General features: G+C 35.6%; 2 protein-coding genes and 1 pseudogene across 7 annotated transcripts; 1 reads left to right on the top strand and 2 right to left on the bottom strand.

Moving 5' to 3' along the window:
• Positions 1–4,987: 4,987 nt before the first annotated feature.
• On the bottom strand, positions 4,988–6,301 carry LOC111408577. The gene is made up of 3 exons (XM_023038321.1): positions 6,264–6,301; positions 5,685–6,155; positions 4,988–5,564 (listed from the first exon to the last, which is right to left on the bottom strand). Exons 1-3 carry the CDS (start codon positions 6,299–6,301, stop codon positions 4,988–4,990), a joined length of 1,086 nt encoding a protein of 361 aa, XP_022894089.1.
• Positions 6,302–9,186: 2,885 nt separating this feature from the next.
• LOC111407978 (actin-related protein 6) lies at positions 9,187–12,595 on the top strand. 6 transcript variants are annotated; one of them, XR_002705260.1, is made up of 9 exons: positions 9,187–9,959; positions 10,854–11,070; positions 11,146–11,209; positions 11,451–11,535; positions 11,643–11,693; positions 11,778–11,840; positions 11,920–12,065; positions 12,158–12,204; positions 12,326–12,595. XR_002705260.1 is itself a non-coding variant. In XM_023037712.1 (8 exons), the coding sequence occupies exons 1-7, from the start codon at positions 9,268–9,270 to the stop codon at positions 12,047–12,049; spliced, it is 1,302 nt and encodes a 433-aa protein (XP_022893480.1). In that variant the 5' UTR covers positions 9,187–9,267; the 3' UTR covers positions 12,050–12,065; positions 12,158–12,595. The 6 variants fall into 6 exon arrangements, 1 of the variants encoding a protein (XP_022893480.1); XR_002705259.1 differs by having other exon boundaries at positions 12,303–12,595; XR_002705257.1 differs by having other exon boundaries at positions 12,158–12,209.
• A 227-nt stretch (positions 12,596–12,822) lies between these two features.
• Positions 12,823–22,734, bottom strand: LOC111408575 (annotated as a pseudogene).
• Positions 22,735–23,323: the final 589 nt, after the last annotated feature.

Raw genomic sequence — 23,323 nt, 5'->3', positions numbered from 1 at the left:
TACTTATCGAATTAAGATAATTAATTAAAGAAATAGTGAAATGAAAAATCAAATTAAATATTATTAATTTTATTTAAATAAATAATCGAAATAGAATAATTAAATATGAAATGAGTAATATACATAATTAAAGAAATATTTAAAGAATAAATTAAATTGAATAATAATTTTCTTACTTATCGAATTAAGATAATTAATTAAAGAAATAGTGAAATGAAAAATTGAATTAAATATTATTATTTTTATTGAAATAAATAATCGAAATAGAATAATTAAATATGAAATGAGTAATATACATAGTTAAAGAAATATTTAAAGAATAAATTAAATTGAATAATAATTTTCTTACTTATCGAATTAAGATAATTAATTAAAGAAATAGTGAAATGAAAAATTGAATTAAATATTATTATTTTTATTGAAATAAATAATCGAAATAGAATAATTAAATATGAAATGAGTAATATACGTAATTAATGAAATATTTAAAGAATAAATTAAATAGAATAATTTTTTTTACTTATCGAATTAAGATAATTAATTAAAAAAATAGTGAAATGAAAAATCGAATTAAATAGTATTATTTTTATTCAAATAAATAATCGAAATAGAATAATTAAATATGAAATGAGTAATATGCGTAATTAACGAAATAGTTAAAGAATAAATTAAATAGAATAATATTTTTTTTACTTATCGAATCAAGATAATTAATTAAAAAATAGTGAAATGAAAAATCGAATTAAATATTATTATTTTTATGGAAATAAATAATCGAAATAGAATCATTAAATATGAAATGATTAATATGCATAATTAACAAAATATTTAAATAATAAATTAAATTGAATGATAATTTTCTTACTTATCGAATTGAGATAATTAATTAAAAAATAGTAAAATGAAAAATCGAAAATAATATTGAATTAAATATTATTATTTTTATTCAAATAAATAATCGAAATAGAATAATTAAATATGAAATAAGTAATATATACATTCAGATAATTAATGAAATATAATTTTTAATGAAATATTAAATAATCAAATATGTGAGATTTTTTTTTTAACTATTTTAATATGTGATTGGATGAATCTATTTATTACTTTATTAATATGAAATCTGATTGGTTAATTTTGAAGATACGATATTTTATTTATAATCTCTTGTATATGGTTTTAACATGTATTATTTTTGTAGGATGGAATATCATATGGACAATGATTTGAGAGCTCATTTGGAAAAAGTTACGACGTATTGTAACTTTTACAGTTATGCGACCGTGATTGAGGGATTGGATGAGGAGCACATCGACATACTCCATCGGTCGTTTTTATGGTCCTTCTATCCGTTGAAGGACGTGCAGTTCTCTGGACAGATTATTGATTTGTTATTACTCCGACTGCTTAAACCAGTGGATGACGATCATTTTTTTTTTTTTTTGCTATGGGGGATGGGAAAGTATCGAGATTCTCGATCCTTGAATTTGCCCTCATTACAGGCTTGAGATGTATAGGAGAAGAAGAAGAAGAGAGAGCCCGTATTATACCAAATAAAAGGTTATTAGATTTATATTTTGGAGGTAAAGGGTCGGTTACACCACCACAGTTAGAGGACGCATTTAGGAGATGCGATCATATGTTAGACAAGCTTAAGCTAGGATTGGTGTATATACTGGAGAGTAATTGAGGTGTCAACATCGTAGGACGTCGATTGACCTTTTTTCATTGGACGTTGTTGATGATATCGATGCTCTCAATAACTTTCCATAGAGTCGAAGATGTTACTCCGATACTCTCCACGTATTCAGGAGGGTACATACTATGCCAAAATCGGAGAGGGGTGACCACAAATATGATGTACATGGCTTTTGCATGGCTTTGCAAGTAAATATTTAGCTTAACATAATACGTGTTAAACTTTTTTATCAAATGTATAAATAATATATATATATTTTTATTTTTGGTAATTGTTGCAGTTGTGGGCATATGAAGCTATCCCTGTTTTGGGTAGCAAATGGGCGATCAAAAGGGAGACTAGCTATCCACGAATGCTTCATTGGCGAGCACATGAGAAGCTATCAGCTAAAGATTTGACAGTTATTCTCGACGATCCTCAGGTGAGTATTATATATTTACAATTTATATTGTACGTATCTTAACTCGGCTCGATACATGCTCATTAACATGTTGAAATATGATATGTCAGCTCGAAGTTCATGCTGAGTTAGTTGTTTCGATGGAAGAGGATGATCAAATGTATGTACGTGAATTGCATGTTCGACCTATTGAAAACGATCCAGTGTTTGAGTCCGTTCCGGATAGAAATATGGTACGTTTATTTAAGATCATTATTTAATCTGATTTATAATATTCATGTGTGGATTATTAATATTAATTGTCTTCTCTGTGTAGGAGCGTCATCCAATAGAACGACGAGCACTTCCACGTAGGAGATCTCCTTCACCTCCACCGATGAGATCTCCGTCACCCCCACCGATGAGATCACCTCTACCGCCATTATCACATTCTCCGAGGAGATCTTCGTCTCCCGCACCCACCCACTTTCATGTGGATCACCTGCACCCAGTCAGACCCATCATTCAGATGATTTCTTTGCGCGTATAACTGGTATTATTAGAGAGAAGCTGGGAACGATGCGACGTGAATTTACGAAAGAGGTAGTAGCACTGCGAGAGGAGATAGGGGTGTTGCGATGGGATATTATGACAGAGGTAGTAGCACTGCGAGATGAGATTGGAGTGCTGCGACGAGATTTAGGAGAGCTTCATACTGAGGTTACAACACTTCGGGGCGATGTAGCAGGCTTCCGAGGTTTTGTCAGAGGGAGTGTCGGGGAGACTGGTGTTCCTCAATATTGGTGGGCAACGACCGCAGGAATTGATAAGTTTTTTGATTCGGTGCCGGAGCCCGGGAGGGAGGGGGTGGAGGTCGGGTCGGAGGTGCCGGAGGAGGCGGGGATGGCCGGGGTGGAGGTGCCGGAGGAGGTCGGGATGACAAAGGGGGTGGAGGTAGGGACAGGGATGCCGGAGGCAGAGACAGGAGTGCCGGAGGGGGTGACCGAGGAGGTAGCGGAGGGGACACCAGAGGTGGTAGTAGAGGGGGATGAGGGGGTTGCGGAGGATGAGAGGACACCAGAGATGACGGATGACGATGTAGTGTTCATGTCGGAGGGGGCGACAGAGGTGCCGAAGGGTAAGAAGCGTGCTAATGACGCGCCAGAGCTGATGGTCAGTAAGAGATCGAGATTGCTGTCACAGTACATTGTTTTCCCATATACGGCCGAGGTGAAGAGAAGGGGATTTGTGGATGGGACGTTCCCCAATCTTTTTCGCGACGTCGACCCGATCAGACAGAAGGCGTTCGATGATTGGTTCAAATCCCCTAAGTCCGAGTAAGTATTTTATGATTTTGCTACTATTTTTTTGTATTTTTCGTAACTTTTTTTCATTTTTCAGAGATAGTTATACCATCGGCTGTACGACCGTGCCCAACGCTAAAAGGTGGTTCAAAAATATACTGAGGACCTCAGCTTGGCTCGCCGATGATGTAAGTTTTTTGAGTTTTCATTTATTAAATTAATAGAAGTTCTTGATTCATTTACTTAAACGTCTCTTTCTTTTTTGTTGGTGTTTTTTTTTTGTTTCAACATATTGACTTGGCTATGGAATTGTTACGCGATCGAGCTCAGAGATGCCCGAGATCTTATGACAGTTCTAGTCGAGTTATCCTGAGCTCTAAGTTTGTTCGTATCGTAGATATTGAGTATCACGAGCTCCTAAGCAAGGGGAATGAATATGTTCTGCTCGAGTACATGGTAGAGTGGGTGATTGGGCTACAGTCGAGGTGCAGAAAGTCGTGGACGGATTGTACACATATGTCCATTCCAGTGATCGCGAACTCACACTGTTTTTCAGTGAAAATCGTATTTGCTAATTCCATTATGTATGTGTATGACTCTGATCACAGCTGTTTGACACAAAGTCAACTGGAGCAAATACTGGAGCCAATGGCTGTGATCATGCCCATGATGGCTAATCAGGCGATGATTCGAGTAAATGACAGATTAGCCATTGTGTTGAACATGACGACGGCAAAACAAGAAAGATCGTAAGGATTTAAAACTTTTTAATTTTACCTTTTAATTTTCAGTTATATGTTATCGAACTAATATATTCTTCTTCGGTTGCAAGGGCGACTGTGGCTTATTTGTAATAAAGTACATAGAGTTTTTAAGCATTGGCCGCAATATTGAGACAATAAATCAGTCTTGGATTGATATGTGGAGGCATAAATTAGCTTGCGACTTGTATGAATATAACTGCGATCCTTAGTGCATTGTATATTATTTTATTGAAATGTAAATGTTGTTTACTTCAGTATGATTCGTGTTGTAATGTAATAATTTTTTAAAATATTTAATTAAGAAAATATTATTATTTTAATTTACATTATTGTTGTATCTGTAATCTCTCCATATTTTTAGTTAATATATATCGTTGCCTCACTTGTATTAAAAGAAAATAAATAAAATAATTATTATTTTCATTTACATAAGTAATCGAAATATAGCAATCAAATATTAAATAAACAATATATACACTAAGATAATTAATGAAATATAATTTAAAAGGAATATAAATAATCAAATATACGTGTCAAATGAAGATAATTAATGAAAGAAATACTTAAACGAAAACTCGAACTAAGTGCTATTATTTTTATTCAAATAAATAATCGAAATAAGTAATTAAATATGAAATAATTAATTTTTTACTTAACCAATTAATATAATTAATTAAAAAAAACTTAACCAATTATACATTTATTATACTTAACCTATTTTTTTATTCAAATATGCTGTTAGAAAGAGTAATTAAACAATGTGATTAAAATTACATCCGATTTAAATTGAGAATAGAAAAAGCAAATTACAAATAGAGAATACATATGATTTATATAGATACTATACATCTGTCGAGTCATTGTTTAGTGGGATCTGACTTGTATAAAATCGACGTGTATGCCTTACAGCGCCGCACCTTTCGTACTTACGCGGTTGTGGAAACTCTCCTGTAGATGGTATTCTAGACGTCCGTCTACGACCAGGAGTACGCGTTCGAACTTCAGCTAGCAACAAATTATTAAATGCTACAATATAATCAGGAACTTCCCACTCGACTTCATTTGGTAGAGGAAATATAGTTTCGGCATATGCTGCTTTCCAAAAATCAGCCGTGTAATAATGACTGCATAAGCTGTGTGGTGGAAATCCTATATACATAGCCACTGCGACAGCATGCGCACATGGAAAACTCTCCAACTGAAATTGTCTACACGTGCAGGTATTGTCATTCAAGTCTACAATGTATCCAACATTACGTCCACATCTTACTGAGAAGCGAAATTGATCTAGTGGTTCCACAAATAAAGCTTTTACCACTTCCAGAGTTTTGAATAGTCGATCTTCCTGTGCCGGAGCTAACACACTTGTGCAATTCTGGGATTCCTCACGTCGGTCATAAAACCACTGTTGCAACTTACTACGAATATGCTCAATCATTGCGAGAATTGGTAACTCTCGATCCTTCTTGAATAATGCATTGAGCGATTCCGCATTATTCGACGTCATCATGTTGTATCGACGTCCTAGAAAATGTGACCGTGCCCAATGTTTGACCCCCATATTTGATAGATATTTCCATGCACTTTCTGATTTATGTTCTATTTCGCCCATGACCTTCGTAAACTCTTCAAAGCTGTAAGCTTCTGCAACTCTCCTAAACAATGCAACGATGCCACTGCCCCGGTACCTAGTCTTCAGGTTGCCCTGAATGTGGTACATGCAATAACCATGATGTGCTTCAGGAAAAACTTCAGCTATACCATTTATTTTTGGCTGTCTCCGGTCAGTCACAAATGCAAGGTTCTCGATATCCCCAATTACTTCTCTCAGTTTCGTGAAGAACCAACGCATTGCTAGATCAGTCTCTCCATCGACAATGCCAAATGCAAGAGGGTAAATTTGGATGTTGACATCTTGACACGTAGCAATAATCAACTTCCCTTCATATCTAACTTTTAGGGCCGTACCATCAACTAGAATTAGAGGTCGCATCGCATTTCGAAAACTTCTAATTCATTGTCCAATAGTCATAAAAAAATACTTGAAGTGATTCTGCTCATCGGTTTCAATAAAAAACGCCGAGTCAGAATTAGTTCTCACCATGTTGTGGCAATACCTGGCCAATTTGGCATAACTCTCCTTTGTCGAACCCATTAAATCTTCCAATGCATATTTTTTTGCCTTCCAGGCCTTCTAGTAACTCATAACTACCCCATACTCCCGACGGATGTCATTGATGATATTTGTAGGTCTGTAAATCGTCCGTGAGTCCTGACACTTGTGCATTATCTATCGACTAATAAACCATGATCGAGTTTGCCTACGATCATTTTGACGAATACCCACTTCACAAGTATGTTCTCGCGCATGCTTGCGAACTACAAAAAACTCATTTGTGTCCATTTTTGTTGTTCTCAAGTGCCAACTGCAATTGTTGTCCACACAAATAATTGTGTATGTAGACTTGTTTGATTTTTTTTACCTTAAACTCAAAATTATGTTTATTGCAATTCGGTGCACAGCTTCTTGCAAATCTCTTTTCGTGTCAAACAATTGATCGACATGTAAATCTTCATCATCAGGAACTATACGCGAACAATTAGAAGACCATGTACTCGGCCCAGCATGTGAACTCCCACCAGGCTCATGTCTCTGTCTGGATAAAGCAATGAAATCCTGATTTGTAAATGACCTTTCATCCTCGTTATCTTGAACTTCCTCGTAAATCCTTTGTGTAACGGTGACATCATGGCGAGTAGCAACTGTCCCAGGAATAACCACATCATCATCACGAGCAATCTCAACAGTATCCCAAAAATCATTCTCGTTGCGATCCTCTCCATCGAAAACTTCGTGTTCACCTTCGGGGACATTTTTCTTCAACAAAGTTAAGCAAATAGGAGTTGTCTTTCGACCTTGGTTCAATTGAATTACATGCTTTATTTGAACTTCAGAAGTAACCTTTAAAGGTGGAATTGAAATTGTTGAATTCTTTTGAAATAAAAATTCCAATTCCATATTGTTTTGAGAGGAATCGACATTAACCATGTTTTCTATTTCATTGTACATTTTTGTAAACGATGTATTTTTTGTTATCAAAATAGCAGCAACTCTTTCTCCTTCAGTCGTCCATTTCCATTCCCATTGACCATTTTGTTTCCTTTGAAATTCGCCGAAATAACAGATTGAGACATATGCTTTTGTCATACCTGCATTACGAATTAAACAATTATCAGTGACATCATAGTAATCATCAAAAATATACTCAAACTCGTTGTTCTGGAAGTGTTCTATAGTTTTTTACACTATACAACACAATTAGTAACAAAAAAAGAATCAGTAAGAAAATTTAATTCGATTATTTATTTGAATAATTTAAATTAATATTTAATTTGATTTTTCATTTCACTATTTCTTTAATTAATTATCTTAATTCGTTAAGTAAGAAAAATCATTCAATTTAATTTATTCTTTAAATATTTCGTTAATTACGTATATTATTCATTTCATATTTAATTATTCTATTTCAATTATTTATTTGAATAAAAATAATAATATTTAATTCGATTTTTCATTTCATTATTTCTTTAATTAATTATCTTAATTCGATAAGTAAAAAAAAATTATTCAATTTAATTTATTCTTTAAATATTTCGTTCATTACGTATATTATTCATTTCATATTTAATTATTCTATTTCGATTATTTATTTGAATAAAAATAATAATATTTAATTCAATTTTTCATTTCACTATTTCTTTAATTAATTATTTTAATTCGATAAGTAAGAAAATTATTATGCAATTTAATTTATTATTTCAATATTTCGTTAATTATGCATATTATTCATTTCGTATTTAATTATTCTATTTCGATTATTTATTTGAATAAAAATAATAATATTTAATTCGATTTGTAATTTAATCATTTCTTTAATTAATTATCTTAATTGGTTAAGTAAAAAAATATTATTGAATTTTTTTTAAATATTTCGTTAATTATGTATATTATTCATTTCATATTTACTTATTCTATTTCGATTATTTATTTGAATAAAAATAATAATATTTTATTCAATTTTTCATTTTACTATTTCTTTAATTAATTATCTTAATTGGTTAAGTAAGAAAATTATTATTCAATTTCATTTATTCTTTAAATATTTCATTAATTATGTATATTATTGATATCATGTTTAATTACTCTATTTTTGATTATTTATTTGAATTAAAATATATTAATATTTTCATTTAAGTATTTCTTTAATTAATTATATTAATTGTTTCCATAATTAATTTACTAAACATATATTTATTATTTATTTCGTATATTTAATTACTAAACATATATTTAAGTCAAAAATAATAAATTTTTATTTAATCTATCTCTAAATTTCGTTCATTATCTTAACATATATATTAATTATTTTATAGTTAATTACATTTTTTAACATAAAAATTAAAATTGATTCAGAAAATTAAAAAAAAAAAGAAGAAGAAAAATTCGGGTCCGGATCCGGATCACATGGTCCGTCCGCAACGGACCATGTTCTGGTCCGTTACAGACCATAGTTCGTTTCGGCGATCGGTGTCGACCTTCACTTCGGTTCTAATATTATTTTTTCTACTATTTAAAAAAATATACGACTTCAATAAAAACAAAATTAAATACTAGGAAAAAATACTTATCGAATTAAAGTGCTGAAATTTAACGAAGTATTTTTGTTGAGGTTGATAACTGATAAGTTTATGAAATTTTGAGGTTGAAGTGGATGAAAAATGAAAGACTTTTTATTGTGTTAGAGTAAACTGATTAAAAAGAGTGACTTCGTTTTCAAATTTCAATTGAGAGGTGTTTGGATTTTAATTTGTAATTTAAGGATATTTTGGTCTTTTTAACAGATTTCTATTTTGGTAATTGAATAACTCATTTAAGGATATTTTCGTCTTTTATACAAGAATAGGCATTTGTGACGAATGTCAAATTTTTTTGGTTAAAGTGAAAAATTAGTTGTTTGACATGGTTAATATTAAAAGCACCCCAATCTTTATTACTCAAATTCACTGCTACCGAAAACCCCACCACCACCGGTCTGCCGCTGCTGCTTCTGTAGAGTAAGCATGTCGAACGTGGTGGTGTTAGACAATGGAGGAGGCCTAATGAAAGCTGGAATGGGCGGAGAGCGTGACCCGTCGTGCGTAGTCCCCAACTGCACGGCCCGACCGCCGTCCTCCAAGAAATGGCTACTGGCTGACCAACTCCTCTCCCCGGCGGAGGATCTCACCTCCGCCACCCTCCGACGCCCCTTTGACCGCGGCTACCTCATCAACCCTGATCTCCAGTCAACCTTGTGGGCCCACCTATTCACTAACCTCCTTAAAATCACCCCCTCCAGTACCTCCCTTCTATTAACTGAACCCCTCTTCAATCTCCCCTCCATCCAACGCTCTATCGATGAAATCATCTTCGAGGAGTTCAATTTCAAGGCCCTTTTCGTGGCCGATTCCCCGTCTTTAGTTCATTTGTACGAAGCTTCGAGAAGGCCATATGGGTTGGTCTCAAAGGCACAATGTAGCTTGGTGGTGGACTGCGGTTTCAGTTTCACTCACACAGCTCCGGTTTTTCAGAATTTTACCCTGAATTATGGGGTGAAACGACTGGATCTTGGGGGGAAGGCACTCACAAATTATTTGAAGGAATTGGTGAGTTATAGGAGTGTGAATGTAATGGATGAGAGCTTCATTATGGATGATGTTAAAGAGAAGCTTTGCTTTGTTTCTCTTGATGTCCCTAGAGACCTCCAGATTGCTAGGTGTGTACTTAGTGTAATTGAATATCTCTTTCTTTACTGTTCTCGTTATTCTTTATCTGTTTTCGCATTTTTGTGAGTTGATTAAATGAATTTGTCTGGTGCATTGCTAGTGTTTTCGATGCCATCGGTTTGTATGTTTTAAAAAACTAATTATGTAGTTTTTGCTTTCCCAAGATTAATCTCTTTCTAGAATGTGAATGTGAATGTGAATTTTGTGTTTGATGATTGTCTTTGTAATGAACATAGTAAATTATTTTTTGTCCAGGCGATAAATATAGAGTGTTCAATATAGAGAGTTCGATGTTATATCTCGGTTTTCTATAATCTGTTCGAGGGTGTCTATTTGATGTTTAGCTCTTCTATTTTCAAAATTACACACGTCTGGTTGCACATTTGTATTGTACTTTCCTTTGTGATCTTCTCTGAACAAAATGAGTTTTTCCAAGAATCTGAAGTGGAGAACCTGGTTTGGAAGAAGTGGTTAATGCTATCATATATTGTTGACTTCATTTGACATCGTGCATCATACAATTTCTTATTAAGCTACTATTCTAGAATGACTTGTTGCACATAAAGTGATCAAAGAAATAGTTGAAGAATGACAAAAGCGTACACACACAGTAACAATTGTTTGTGTTTTACATACGGGTAATGGTGATTGAAAATACTGAACTTTGAGCCTTGTAGTTTCACTTTGATATCTTGGATTAAATGTACAGTAACAATCTTATTCTTTCATGCTTAGGCTGATGAAGGATGTATCTCAATTGTCCCGATAAGATCCTAAGTGAAATTAGTGTATCCTATTTTCCTTCATGCTTAAGGAGCTGCTATTTCTTTCTTGTGAGAGTTTCTGTTGTTTCACATACATTCGTTCATAAAATGAACTTGCAGGAAACATGGAAAGGATAATGTACTCAGATGTACTTATGTGCTTCCTGATGGTGTCACCTATACGAAGGGTTATCTAAAAGACCCAGATGAATCAAAGAGATACTTTACCTTAGATGACGAGGTCCCTTCTTCCCACAGAGGAGAAAATGATTACATGGAACGGCAGGATCCTACAGATAAAAATCAAGACAGAAGAACAGTCGACCTAACAAAAAACGTAAACTCTTCCCTATTTTCAAGTCCCTAGCTTATTAAAATTTTCCAATATTTAAATAGTTTACCTTTTGAACAGGAATTTTGTTTGACAAATGAGAGGTTCCTTGTTCCAGAGATGATATTTCGACCTGCTGATTTGGGTCTGTACAGAAGTTATATATTTCAAAATAGAGTTTCAATTTATCAAGTTATCCTGAAAGTTTCAATTTCTTATTAAGCTACTATTCTAGAATGACAGTAAATGTAAGACTGCCGTTGATTAGTTTTTGTTTTAAGTATTCTGATCACACGGTCTTACATTTACTGTCTATATTACTAAATGTAGTGGAGTTGCACTAATGCATTGATTTGTGATTATGTGCATTTATTTCTGTTCTATAGGAATGAACCAAGCAGGACTCGCAGAGTGTATTGTACGATCTGTCAATTCCTGCCATCCTCATCTTCATCCTGTGCTGTACGAGAGGTAGTGACTGGAAATTTTGGAATGTCAATCCGAGATATTCTGGTTTTGTTGTGGTTGGACCCAAATTTTATGTAGAATATGCATTCACGTGTATTTATACTTGGCAGTATTATTTTGACTGGTGGGAGCACATTATTTCCTCGATTTGCTGAAAGACTGTAACTTCTTACTCTCTATCTTTGTGCTTGAAATCTGTTTTTCATGCATTGCTTAAAATGCTTTACAACACTTCTTATGACCAGAGAGAGGGAGCTTCGACCTCTTGTTCCTGATGAGTACCAAGTGAAGATAACAACTCAAGAAGAGTAAACTTTTTTCTGAGCTCTCAACAAATGATTTTTACTCTTTTCTCCAGACTGCTAGTCAATTATGTTTCTTCTGCAGTCCAATATTAGGTGTTTGGCGTGGGGGTTCACTTTTGGCATCCAGTCCCGATTTTGAAACAATGTGTGTCACCAAGGCAGAGTACGAGGAGCTGGGGTCTGCTAGGTGTCGTTCAAGATTCTTCCACTAGCAAATAGATCATTAAGGTAATGCTATCATAGTTCCAAGAATGTTTGGTACACAGTACTGTATAAAACAAACAAGATTTTAACTTTTTTTCCTTAATCCTATATCGTAGTGTCCAGAACAACATGCCAAACGTGCCATGGAATGCATTACATATTTGTAAGGTTTGCATTCGGGCCTCGAAATTGCAAGGTTCCATAGCTTTTCAAATATATTATAATCCTTGGTTCTGGAAAAATGTCTCGATTGTCTTACAGTATCTGCTATAACTTGATATCAGAAAGATGCGGTTGAAGAAGTAACGAATTGCAGTTGGTTCTTTGTGGTTGTTAACTGACTCTGAGTCTTGTCTTTTCTGGGCAAAATTTACACTCATCTTCAGAGAGAGTGAATTGAACGGCTTGATTTTTCCATGTAAATAAATTATGATCAGCGTAAGCCTCTACAGAATTGTGTGATTACTATGTGTACATGAAAATTAAACCTGTAATCTTGTAACATGAATTTGGTTGATCCGTTTTGTTAATGAAATGTATTTTCCTCATTGAAATTCTGCGTTCCTATCGGGATTTTACTGATTGGTTGGGTAGCAATTAAAAAAATTAAGTTGTTAATGTATTTTCTTCCGACCACAGATTTATAGTCATTATAACATTATTTATTTTTAACAATATTAATCAATTCACAAGACTCGTTTAAGAGTGCACACACCCAAAAAAAAAAATAATAATAATAATAAGAATAATAAATAGAAAAAAAAAATTAAGATGATTCGAATACACAGTATTTTTCATCCCAAAACCATAAATATGAGGAAAAAATAATCAATAGAAATTCTCTTAATGTGCGCTCAACAGAAGCCATCAAAGCAAGATATTATAAGAGCCAATGAGAAAAACAAGAAAAAAATTACGAGTATTTACGGATATCTATAAACTTTCTAATATACAACACAGAGTTCACTTGTATTCCCTCTATATTTGGTATGAAAAGCATTGGAAAAACATCACCAAACGTTGTTCTAAAAACCAGCAATTCTTCCAAATAACTTTTCAGATTGGTTATGTGACTATGCATGCGGTAAAGTCAAAAGTTGTTAGACGATCCAGGTTAACCAAATCCATTCTCACAGTAACTTTCAGGTTGCTGGAACAAAATAGAGCTCGCTAAAGTTGGGGCTATATCGCTGTTCTTAGAACCCGATTTGATGGCTGGTGACAGCCAAGAAATCCAACAATACCAGCAAGCGCAGCTCAGTCTGAGTACGGCTGAGAGTCCATGCACAGATGTACTAATTTCCTTTGTTATTGTCCATAATATTCACCAACTGCAATAACATCTTCATTTTCCGGGTTCAGCCCAGGTAAGTTGAGCTTCTTATTCTTTGATGAAGAATCTGATTCTCCATCAAAATCCGGAATGGACAGAAATTCATCAAGGATTTCATGGCAAGCGAATATGAACATGGCTGCCGTGTCTGGTAGTTGTGCCTCACGAAGGGCTGCCAGTGCCTCCTGCAGTGCACCAGCTGCAACGTACAAGATCAGAGCCCTGCATTGGATCAAAGTTAAGCCCTGCATTGGATCAAAGTTAAGGATACAATAAAATGGAGAAATGTCCCTGCACAAAATAAGAAATGAAAGAGCTGTACCTCCAAATGTTATGTTCAGTGTGATGGATGTGTTCAGCCCACCTTTGCAAAACCCTGTCGATAATTCATTCAAAAGTAATAAATGTGAGGTTGCCAAATTTGAGTTTTGGATTCATTAGATATATAAATGTTGTTTTTCGACATTATTCAATGTTGTAAGATGCTCAGAAAGACATTATAGTAAAACCAAGAAATAATTTTGAAGAGCTACTTCAGCCCTTACAATCTATGCTTTCGATTCATTAATAGAAAATTCTGGTTTATATAGCGTTGTTGAAAATCCGAGTGTAGGATGGATCATTCGAAGACTAGTGTTCAATGCTTATGCTAAATAATAATATGTTCAGAAGAGCACTGGCCCTATACTAAAATCTTGCTGCACAAGATTTATTAGGCAAGTAAAAGCATCTTTTATACAATATGTATAAAATAAATAGATCATCAAAGCCTATCTACAGATCATAAATGATCAATTCACGTATTTGTAAAGTAAGATAAAACTGCAGCATCTCATGGAATGAATGTTGGCTTGGTGTAGGGGCAGATGCCTGCCCCAAGCCCACTTCGATTTTTTAGTTATTTTTTTTTTTTTTTTTATCAACCCAGCATAAATGTATTTGTCCCCCTGGCTTGTCATCGACATTTCTGACCATAGGAAAAAGGGCCTAGCAACGAGATACTGGAGGGCTACACGAACAGCACTTTCATGCAACGTATAGGACTTAAAAGCTCACAAAATGTGGCCCACGCTTTGTGAGCTTATAAGAAAGCAAATAAATTGCTTCCAAACATGCTGTATATGAGCATACTTTCAAAATAATTAACCTCTGTAACTAAAAATAAGGAAAAAGTAACTTTTTCAAACACGTTTAGGAATAACTTTTACTTAATTTTAAGCATAGACAAATATGTAAGCATGATTGGGCTAAGCTTATTAAAAGGAAAAGTCGCATTTTGTTTCCAAACACGTTTGGATAATTTACGTTTTCATACTTTTTAAGTAAAAGTAGTTTGTTGTTCTAAAAGTTTGGCTTTCACTTTACCCTCTAAATATCTTGCATATTTCCAACTTCAACCAATAAAAAAAAAATATTTATTTTAAAACTTTTATTTTTTAAGCTCAGCAAACATGCTTATCTAGGAGTTCGTTGATATGTTAGGATAATATCACCAACTTTCAGTTCATTTGGAGTTCGTTTAAGTTGGCCACCACATTATAAAGTGGAGCCATCCAGTGCAGTAGCATAGTCAAACTTTCAAAATATTGAGGGGCAATATTCTTGGCCGAGATTTGATGGGGCTAAAATATGGTAGTCAAAGGTTCATTACTTGAATGAGCAATATATGCATAACATGATTCATAAGCAAAAATAAGTCTACTCTATTCGATAATACTTCAAAATAATTTACTTCTTTCAAGTCTCGGCCAAATGCTTAGAAGTTGAATTTGGGATATGGTTTAAAACCGATATGCATGCATGGCACCACTTTGAATTTTCCAATGTTCCTTTCTGGACCCTTTGCACATAATCAAGCATTTACATCAATGAGCACCACAAGCAAATAGGCCAAAATGAAATCAAGTTTGCCTACATCGGATATCCACATTCACGCAAGTAGCATTATGCATTATACAGCTCACAAATCTACTCTGACTCTCTAATGGTGAAATTTACCCACGCATAAGTTTCACCTTTGAAATTGTCAGGATTCCAGGGAAAAGAGACGAGCAAAATAAAACAGAAGATCACTCCCCTGCTTCTCTTCTTATAATTTATACTCATACTTTCTTCATGTTGTGCTCAGGTGACCAGTCACAGGAAACAGCAGGTAAATCAACGGTGCAAGAATTAAAAAGAAAAAGAAAGAAAAACAACATCGTGCGAGATAATAATAGCCAAAAACGCATACCTTAAATGAAACTTCTTCCTGGCTGCTTGCAGGACTTGAGCGGTGATTCTTATTGCTATATGTCTTGTCTGATTGGGTTACTGCATCCAGTATAGGATCATCAGTAGACATAACTTCCTTCGAAGATTCAGATTCTGGCATGGGAACTTTACCAACTTCAGTAACTTTATCTTTTCGGGCTATATCCTTCTGAGCATTTCCATATCCTTCAGCAGTCAGGAGCCATTTCCATATTTTTCCATCATCGAAAATGTATATTAAATGTGTCTTAGAAATGATAAGAGATTCTTCGTGAAAATCAAAAGGATTATCGAAGTCCACATCGATTGAAGAAGCATCAGAACAATGCTTGTGAATACTTTGGAGCGTGGAATCTGATTGGGAGATTGTGACTGCAAGAACTGAGGGAGAAGGGACAGATGTACCAATAGAGGGTATCAATTCTTCCATCAAGCACATCATGTGCGCCTGCTCTCCTCTGTGGTACATGAAAAGAATGTATCATCTCTGAATTCCAGCAAAGAGAATGCTACAGAAAGATTTTTACAATCATGCCAACAAAACTCAATTTATGAGAGCTATGACATTACATCTTACTATTTATAGCTTATTGTTTGAAAAATATAGTCTAAACCAAACATACTAGAAGTCTTTTATTTTACTTGTATACTGAAATGATCGAAGTATCAGATATTGTCCCGTCAGAAATAAAAAAATGAAAAATACAGCAGCTTCCTAATCCATCACCATAAATATAAATAAATAAATCCTATATTTGGGGAAGGCCATATTCTTCTAATATTTTCAATAGTGTCGCATAACATTGAAAAATTTAATAGATTCGAGGCCTAACTTTTGCACAAAAGAACCTTTCTAGTTAACTAAAAGCTTACAGAAAGATTTCATTCTTGATATGATCCTTAACCAGCAATCCACTTGTTCTTCAGAAAACTTCAGGCTTTAAAGCACAGCCTTCAAGAAGGGCATCATACTTCCTCTGTCTATAGATAAAACGGCATATCCATGTCATAATAATCCTTTTCTTATTTTCTAGGTTCAGACGTTAATATGAATGTTGACATTAAAGTCCACCATCAAACAATTCTACTGGAGAGCTCTCGCATCAGATTATAACTTTTTTATCAATTTCAACTAGTTACTCCTAAAATTACAAATCCCCAAGGACCAAAGAACAAGAATAATGCATTTTTCAAACAAGAGCAATTAAAATTCTTCAACATTAGAATCAATTAAATTGTGTAAAATAAAGCCATGACGAATTAATGCAGCTCACTGGATTCAAGTACTTACTCTTTCCTCCGCCAAGTACTGAGCTTCCCGTCCAAATGAGCACAGTATAAAACCTCAACCTCAGTATTTGCATCTGGTAAAACCTCAAAAAATTTGCCACACCCTCTTGGCAACCCTGATTGATACTGCAAGTCAAACACCACCAGCTCCCTCGGAAAACCCACTAATATCACATGCTTCCAGTGCGGCGAAAATGCGAATTTCACCACATAGTTGTGGAATACAGAAAGAGCTGGTGCCCAATTATTAGTGCTACTACCACTTGATTCCCTTTCCAGTCTCTGCAATTCGGCTGTATCAGCACGAATTTGCACCTCCTGCAAAATGACATCATTCTCAGAGTCCCCAAGTAATTTCACCGATAGCAAAAAGCCCTTGAGGCCCAACGCGCAGAAATGACGGGCATCAAATGGGTCCCGACGGAGACATGAAAAATATTCCGGTGAAGAGTCGTATTTGAAGAAGCAGCGTCCCGTGGCAATATTGTAAAGAGAGAGCAACAAGGATCCTGAAAGAACAGCGAGAGCCCAGGAGTCGGGTTGATAAGCTGGGATCTAGAGAGTTACAGAGAAAGAAATGAAGAATGGCGGGAAAATTTGTTACTAATCATTCACCCCAATAGTATGATACAGGTAGGTATTTATACACAAGAAGAGATATACAAAAAGACATAAATAACCTTAGGAAGGAGTATGAATATTCAGTACTCCCATCTTGCTTATATTAACAGTAATTGAAATTGTGCTCCTCTCAAAGATTTAGTCAGCAAATCAGTTAGCTGATCACGTGAAGCTGTGTAGATCATCTTTACTTCTCCGACTTGAACCTTGTCCCTTATCAAATGACAATCAATCTTTATGTGTTTTGTATGTTCATGGAACATGGGATTGGTAGCTATGTGTATGGTCGATTTACTATCACAGAACAGCAATGCTGCTTAGGTATGTGAAACACCCAGATTACGAAGAATGCTCTTCAGCCAGTTTAACTTACAAACCGCAGCAGCCATGGACCGATACTCCGCTTCTGCTAATGACCTCGAGACAGTATGCTGCTTCTTGGATTTCTAAGAGATAAGTGAATTCCCAAGAAATATACAATAGCATGTTACTGATATTCTGGTATCGGAGCATGCTGCCCGATCCGCATCACAAAAGCCCTTAAGATGTAAATCTGATTTCCTTTCAAAGAATAAACCTTGGCCAGGTGTACCCTTTAGATACCTTAATACATGATAAGCTGCTTCCAAATGTGGCTGTCTTGGAGACTGAAGGAATTGACTAAGTGCCTGCACTGCGTATGACAAATCAGGCTGTGTTATTGTCAAATACAAAAGTCTCTCTACCAGTCTTTTATATACAATGTTGCCTTCTCCTCATTCATACTTAATTTCAAGTTGTATGGTAAAGGGCTAGCTGCAGGTTTAGCCCCAAGATATCCAACATCCATCAATACTTCTAATGCATATTTTCGTTGGCAAATTGATATGCCCTCTGATGTTCTGGCAACTTCAAGGCCTAAGAAATATTTCAGACTACCCAAGTCCTTTAGATTAACCTGATTGTTCAACTCTTTTTTAAATTGTTCGTTGCTTTCCAAATCATTGCCTCCTATAATGATATCGTCCACATAGATGAGTAGAATCGTGAATGAGCAGCCCTCCATCTTGCTGAACATAGAATAATCAGATTTGGATTGTTTGAAACATTGTGATAGGATATATGCAGTCAACTTAGCATTCCATTGCCTTGAAGCTTGTTTGAGTCCGTAAATAGATTTGTTCAACTTGCATTCAAGTTGCTCTCCTCCACCCCCTGCTGCTCATAACCTAGAGGCATTAGCATATAAACCTCTTCATCTAGTTCCCCATGTAAAAAGGCATTATTAATATCTAACTGATAAAGGTGCCAATTCCTTTGTGCCGCAACAGTCAGCAATGTCTTTACAGTGACTAATTTTGCAACGGGAGAGAATGTTTCTTCATAATCTAATCCAGCCTGCTGTGTGAAACCTTTAGCCACCAAACGAGCCTTTTTTTCTCTCCATTGAACCATTAGCATGAAGTTAACCTTAAACACCTATTTACAAGCCACTGGTGTTTTGTGAGTAGGAAGTTTAGTGATGGTCCAGGTATTATTAGACACAAGTGCTTGATATTCTGCCTCCATAGCATGATGCCAATCCTCATGTTGTGATGCCTCAGCATAAGTTTGAGGTTCATAAATGGTGGAAAAGGCCAATGCATAATTTCTATGAGAAAGGGACAACATATCATAGCCCAAATGATCTGATATGGGGTACTGCTTTCCAGATACAGGACCTTTTACCAAGGAATCAAATTGAGGAGAAGGCCTCTGAGACACCAAGCTGCAATGGTAATCATGAAGGTATGAAGGGGGTCATCTAGGCCTGGTGGATTTACAAGCAGCTGGGGTAAGTGGAGAAGATGATGTCATAGGAGAGGAAGAAGTGGAATGATTATCTGAAGGGGAAGTTGAATTTGGAGAAAGGGTAGTTGAGTCAAGAGGAAGTTGAGGAGTTTGTGTGGAAGATGTAATATCTTCTGGAATAGAAGGTTAAGGTGAGAAGAGACACTGATCAGCTTGTTCCAAGGATGAGTGAGTAAAATTGTTCAAGGAACGGAGAAGATTTGGATGATGAAATGGAAATATACTTTCATGAAACACCACATCTCTTGTAACAAGAATGGAATGAGATTGAAGGTCATATAGCTTGTAAGCCTTCGTCCTATGGGAGTACCTAAGAAAAATACACGGTTTGGCTCTTGGATCAAACTTTATCCGGTTTCTTTTCAGAGTGGATGTATAGCAAAGACATCCAAAGACCTTTAAATGAGTATAAGACGGTTTCTCCAGGTATAACGTCTCAAAAGGGGATTTGTTTCCAAGAATAGTGGTAGGAGTTCTATTGATGAGATGAGTAACTGTTAATATGCAATCTCTCCAGAATTGGTTAGGTAAATTTGCCTGGAATTTGATAGCTCGAGCTACATTAAGAAGGTGTTGATGCTTGCGTTCAACAATCCCATTTTGCTGGGGTGTCTCAACACAGCTCAACTGATGAAGAATTCCCTTGGAATGATAGAAATCACTCGTGAAATTCAAATCCATTGTCTGATCTTAGGACTTTTAAGCTGCATTGAAAATGTGTTTGAATTAGATTGTAGAAGGACTGGATTATCTGCCTGGTTTGGGATTTATCTCTCATGAGGTATGTCCATGTCATGCAACTATAATCGTCAACTATGGTTAAGTATTTTGAACCATCTAACGCAGGGGTAGAATGTGCTCCCCAGATATCACAATGAATGAGGTCGAATATTTTCGAACTTTTGGTTTCACTATTAGGAAAAGACAATCTATGTTGTTTAGCTAGTGGACAAACGGTGCAATGCAAGTGTTGATCAAATGTAATTGTGGGTTCATCTTTAAGCAACATTGATAATTTGGAAGTGGGAATATGCCCCAATCAACAGTGCCATATGTCTATATTAGCATGAATATTATTCTTGTCAACAGAGTTACATGTAGCAATTCTAGAATCATTACAAGCTAAATGTGACCGAAAAACATGAAAGTTACTGGAAGGAATAACATTGCTGAGACTAGGAATAACAGATTTTGTTGAAATCATTTGAGAATTGATAGAAGATTGTCCATTGAGTTGGTGGTCAAAGAACTGGAAATGGTATAAACCACCTTCAAGTTTGCCTACCCCAATCATCCTCCATGTTAAAGGATCCTAAATAAAACAAAAATGTTGTGAGAACAACAATAAATATTTGTGCTTGAGAGCAACCTTACTAGCAGAGATCAGATTAAATTTGAAGCTTGGCACAACTAGTACATCTGTCAAAGTTAATGTATCGGATAGTTTCACAGTGCCAACATGTGTTACTTATGCTTTATCTCCGTTAGGCAATCTTACTGAGGCATTGATTTTGTTGGTTATGGTAGTCAACAGACTAATGGAACAAGTCATGTGTTCTGAGGCCCCTGTATCAATGATCCATTTACCTGAGTTGTGGAACATACATGATTACCTGAAAATGATAAGGCATCAGGTACTTGAGTAGAGCGAGGTATAACCTCCTGACTTCCAGTGGATAATTGTCCCTCCAGCTATGGAGCAAGCATAGCTATAATTTGTTAGCATTGGTTTGGTGTAATGGTGAGGTTGGATAAGGAATTAACCACATCTGGACTGTTGGTCTGTGATACTTGGCCAACAGCATTGGTAATCGAAGATTTTCCTTTAGCGAGTCTATGGCCAGGAGGATATCCAATGAACTTGTAGCATGTTCTTCTGAGATGGCCTAACATTCCACAGTAGCTACATATTGACCTTTCCTTCCTGTGTGCGTGATGGAATATATTATGCCTCTGATTGCCAGAGGAGCTCGAAATAACTTTGCTAGTAAAAGTTGTGGTATCAAAGTTCTATTGTCTTTTAGCAACAACTCTCATTTGCCTTTCATCTTGTAGCACTAAGGCAAAGACCTTGTTCAGTGAGGGTAAGGGATCCATCAATAAAATTTGTCTTCGTACATTGGAGAATTGATCATCTAACTCCATTAGGAATTGCATGACTTGGTCTTCAGATCTGTAATCGTCACTACTGATTTCTGGCCTATAATTGTCCAATTCCTCCCACAGGCCTTTAAATTGATTAAAAGATGAATTGACAGAATTATTCTCTTGAGAAATCGAAGTAATTTGCTTCTTTATTTCATAGATTTGATTTCTATTACCTTGGTTGTATCGATCCCTAAGTTCAATCCATATCTGCCGTGCGGACTCTTTATGCATCACACTTGGGTAGAATTCCTTTGGAACAGAATTAATGATCCATGAAGCAACTACATGATTATATCGCCTCCAAGTACCATAAAGCAAATCATTCACAGTAGGTTTAACAATTGATCCATCAATAAATCCTTCCTTGTTTTTAAGGGTAAGAGCCATGATAACTGCACGACTCCATGTGGCGTAATTATCCTCAGATAGCATAACCAATATAAGTTGCATACTAGTGTTGTCACCATAATGGAGATAGTAAGGACTGTTAGGGTCACTTACTAGCCGATTAATAATGAAAGTAGCATCTTCAGCAAAAGAATCAGTTGGCCGATCAGTATGATCTTACTGATTTTGAACCTCCACTTGATCATTGAACTCTCTTGCCATCGCTAGAAGATCTCAGTGCTCTGATAGCATGATAAGTTGGGAACCAGAGAGTTACAGAGAAGAAATGAAGAATGGCGGGAAAATTTGTTATGAATCATTCATCCCAATAGTATGATATAGGTAGGTATTTATACACAATAAGATATATACAAAAAGAATAACCCTGCATGAGTCTAATTCAATAAGGCCAGACCTGGATCCAGCAAAGATCTTGAATACCCAATTTGGAGGAAGTTGAATTACTAGTATCAAAGTACAGATGGGTAGATTTCGCGAAGGTCGATGAGAGAGATGCGGTAGTGGCGATCACCGACGGAAAGAATTAAATGGGACGAAGAATTTTCTAACAAGTGGAATAGAGGACCAACGGATTGCGGTTATGAAGGGAGATAGTGAAGTGGCAGCTGTTGTGCCAACGGAGGAAGGATGAGGAGATAGTGAAAAGGTAAATACAAGTTGCATAGAATTAACATCTACTATGGTTATGGAGCTTCCGGCGGCATAAGCAAGGAGGCCGGGGGCGGAGACGTCGGCTGCTCCACCGTTGTTCTTGGAAGGAGGACCTAGCAACATGCAGTCCCAAGAACACATTGAGGAGGACAGTAATGGCTCGTTGGATGACCTCTGCATCGAAACTGGCACATATATTTGAATTGAATGTCCTGTTAATAGTTGAAAATCAAGGATTCATCTATGGAGATTGTTAAGAACAGTGGACGAGAGAGAGATCTGATTTCTGACATAAGTGGCATGTTGCAATGGATCGGACACTCGGGTTGGATCTTGTACGTACCTTTACAAAAATTGGCGCAGCTGCACTCCTCAAGTTGTACTGTTTGGCACTTTTTGTGTAAAATCTTTATTTTTTAACCCTTACATTAATCTTCTATTTATTATTATCGTAATTTCAATAACTAATTACATGGTAGATGATAGTTGAGTTCTAGCATATGAAGATGAATATACCATTAAGGTCAAGCACCGTGTATGTTGCCTCTACTGACGAGAGTTTTTTCTAACAAACCGATTGCCTTTTGTTACCTTTTTTTTAGTTTCTTTGGCATGGCCAAAAAAGTGGGCTTATTGCGGAAACCCTTTTGAAAATCAATTTTGAAAATCTATTTCATATAAATTTGCTTCTCTCTTCCTTTCAGTGGGCAGGGTGGATGACGAGTGTATTTTTCTCACGAGTTTACGT

This window comes from Olea europaea, chromosome 13 (assembly GCF_002742605.1).
Source record: "Olea europaea var. sylvestris chromosome 13, O_europaea_v1, whole genome shotgun sequence".
Lineage (NCBI taxonomy): Eukaryota > Viridiplantae > Streptophyta > Magnoliopsida > Lamiales > Oleaceae > Olea > Olea europaea.
Note: the sequence above shows the minus strand (reverse complement) of the source record. Positions and strands in the feature narration are given on the sequence as shown.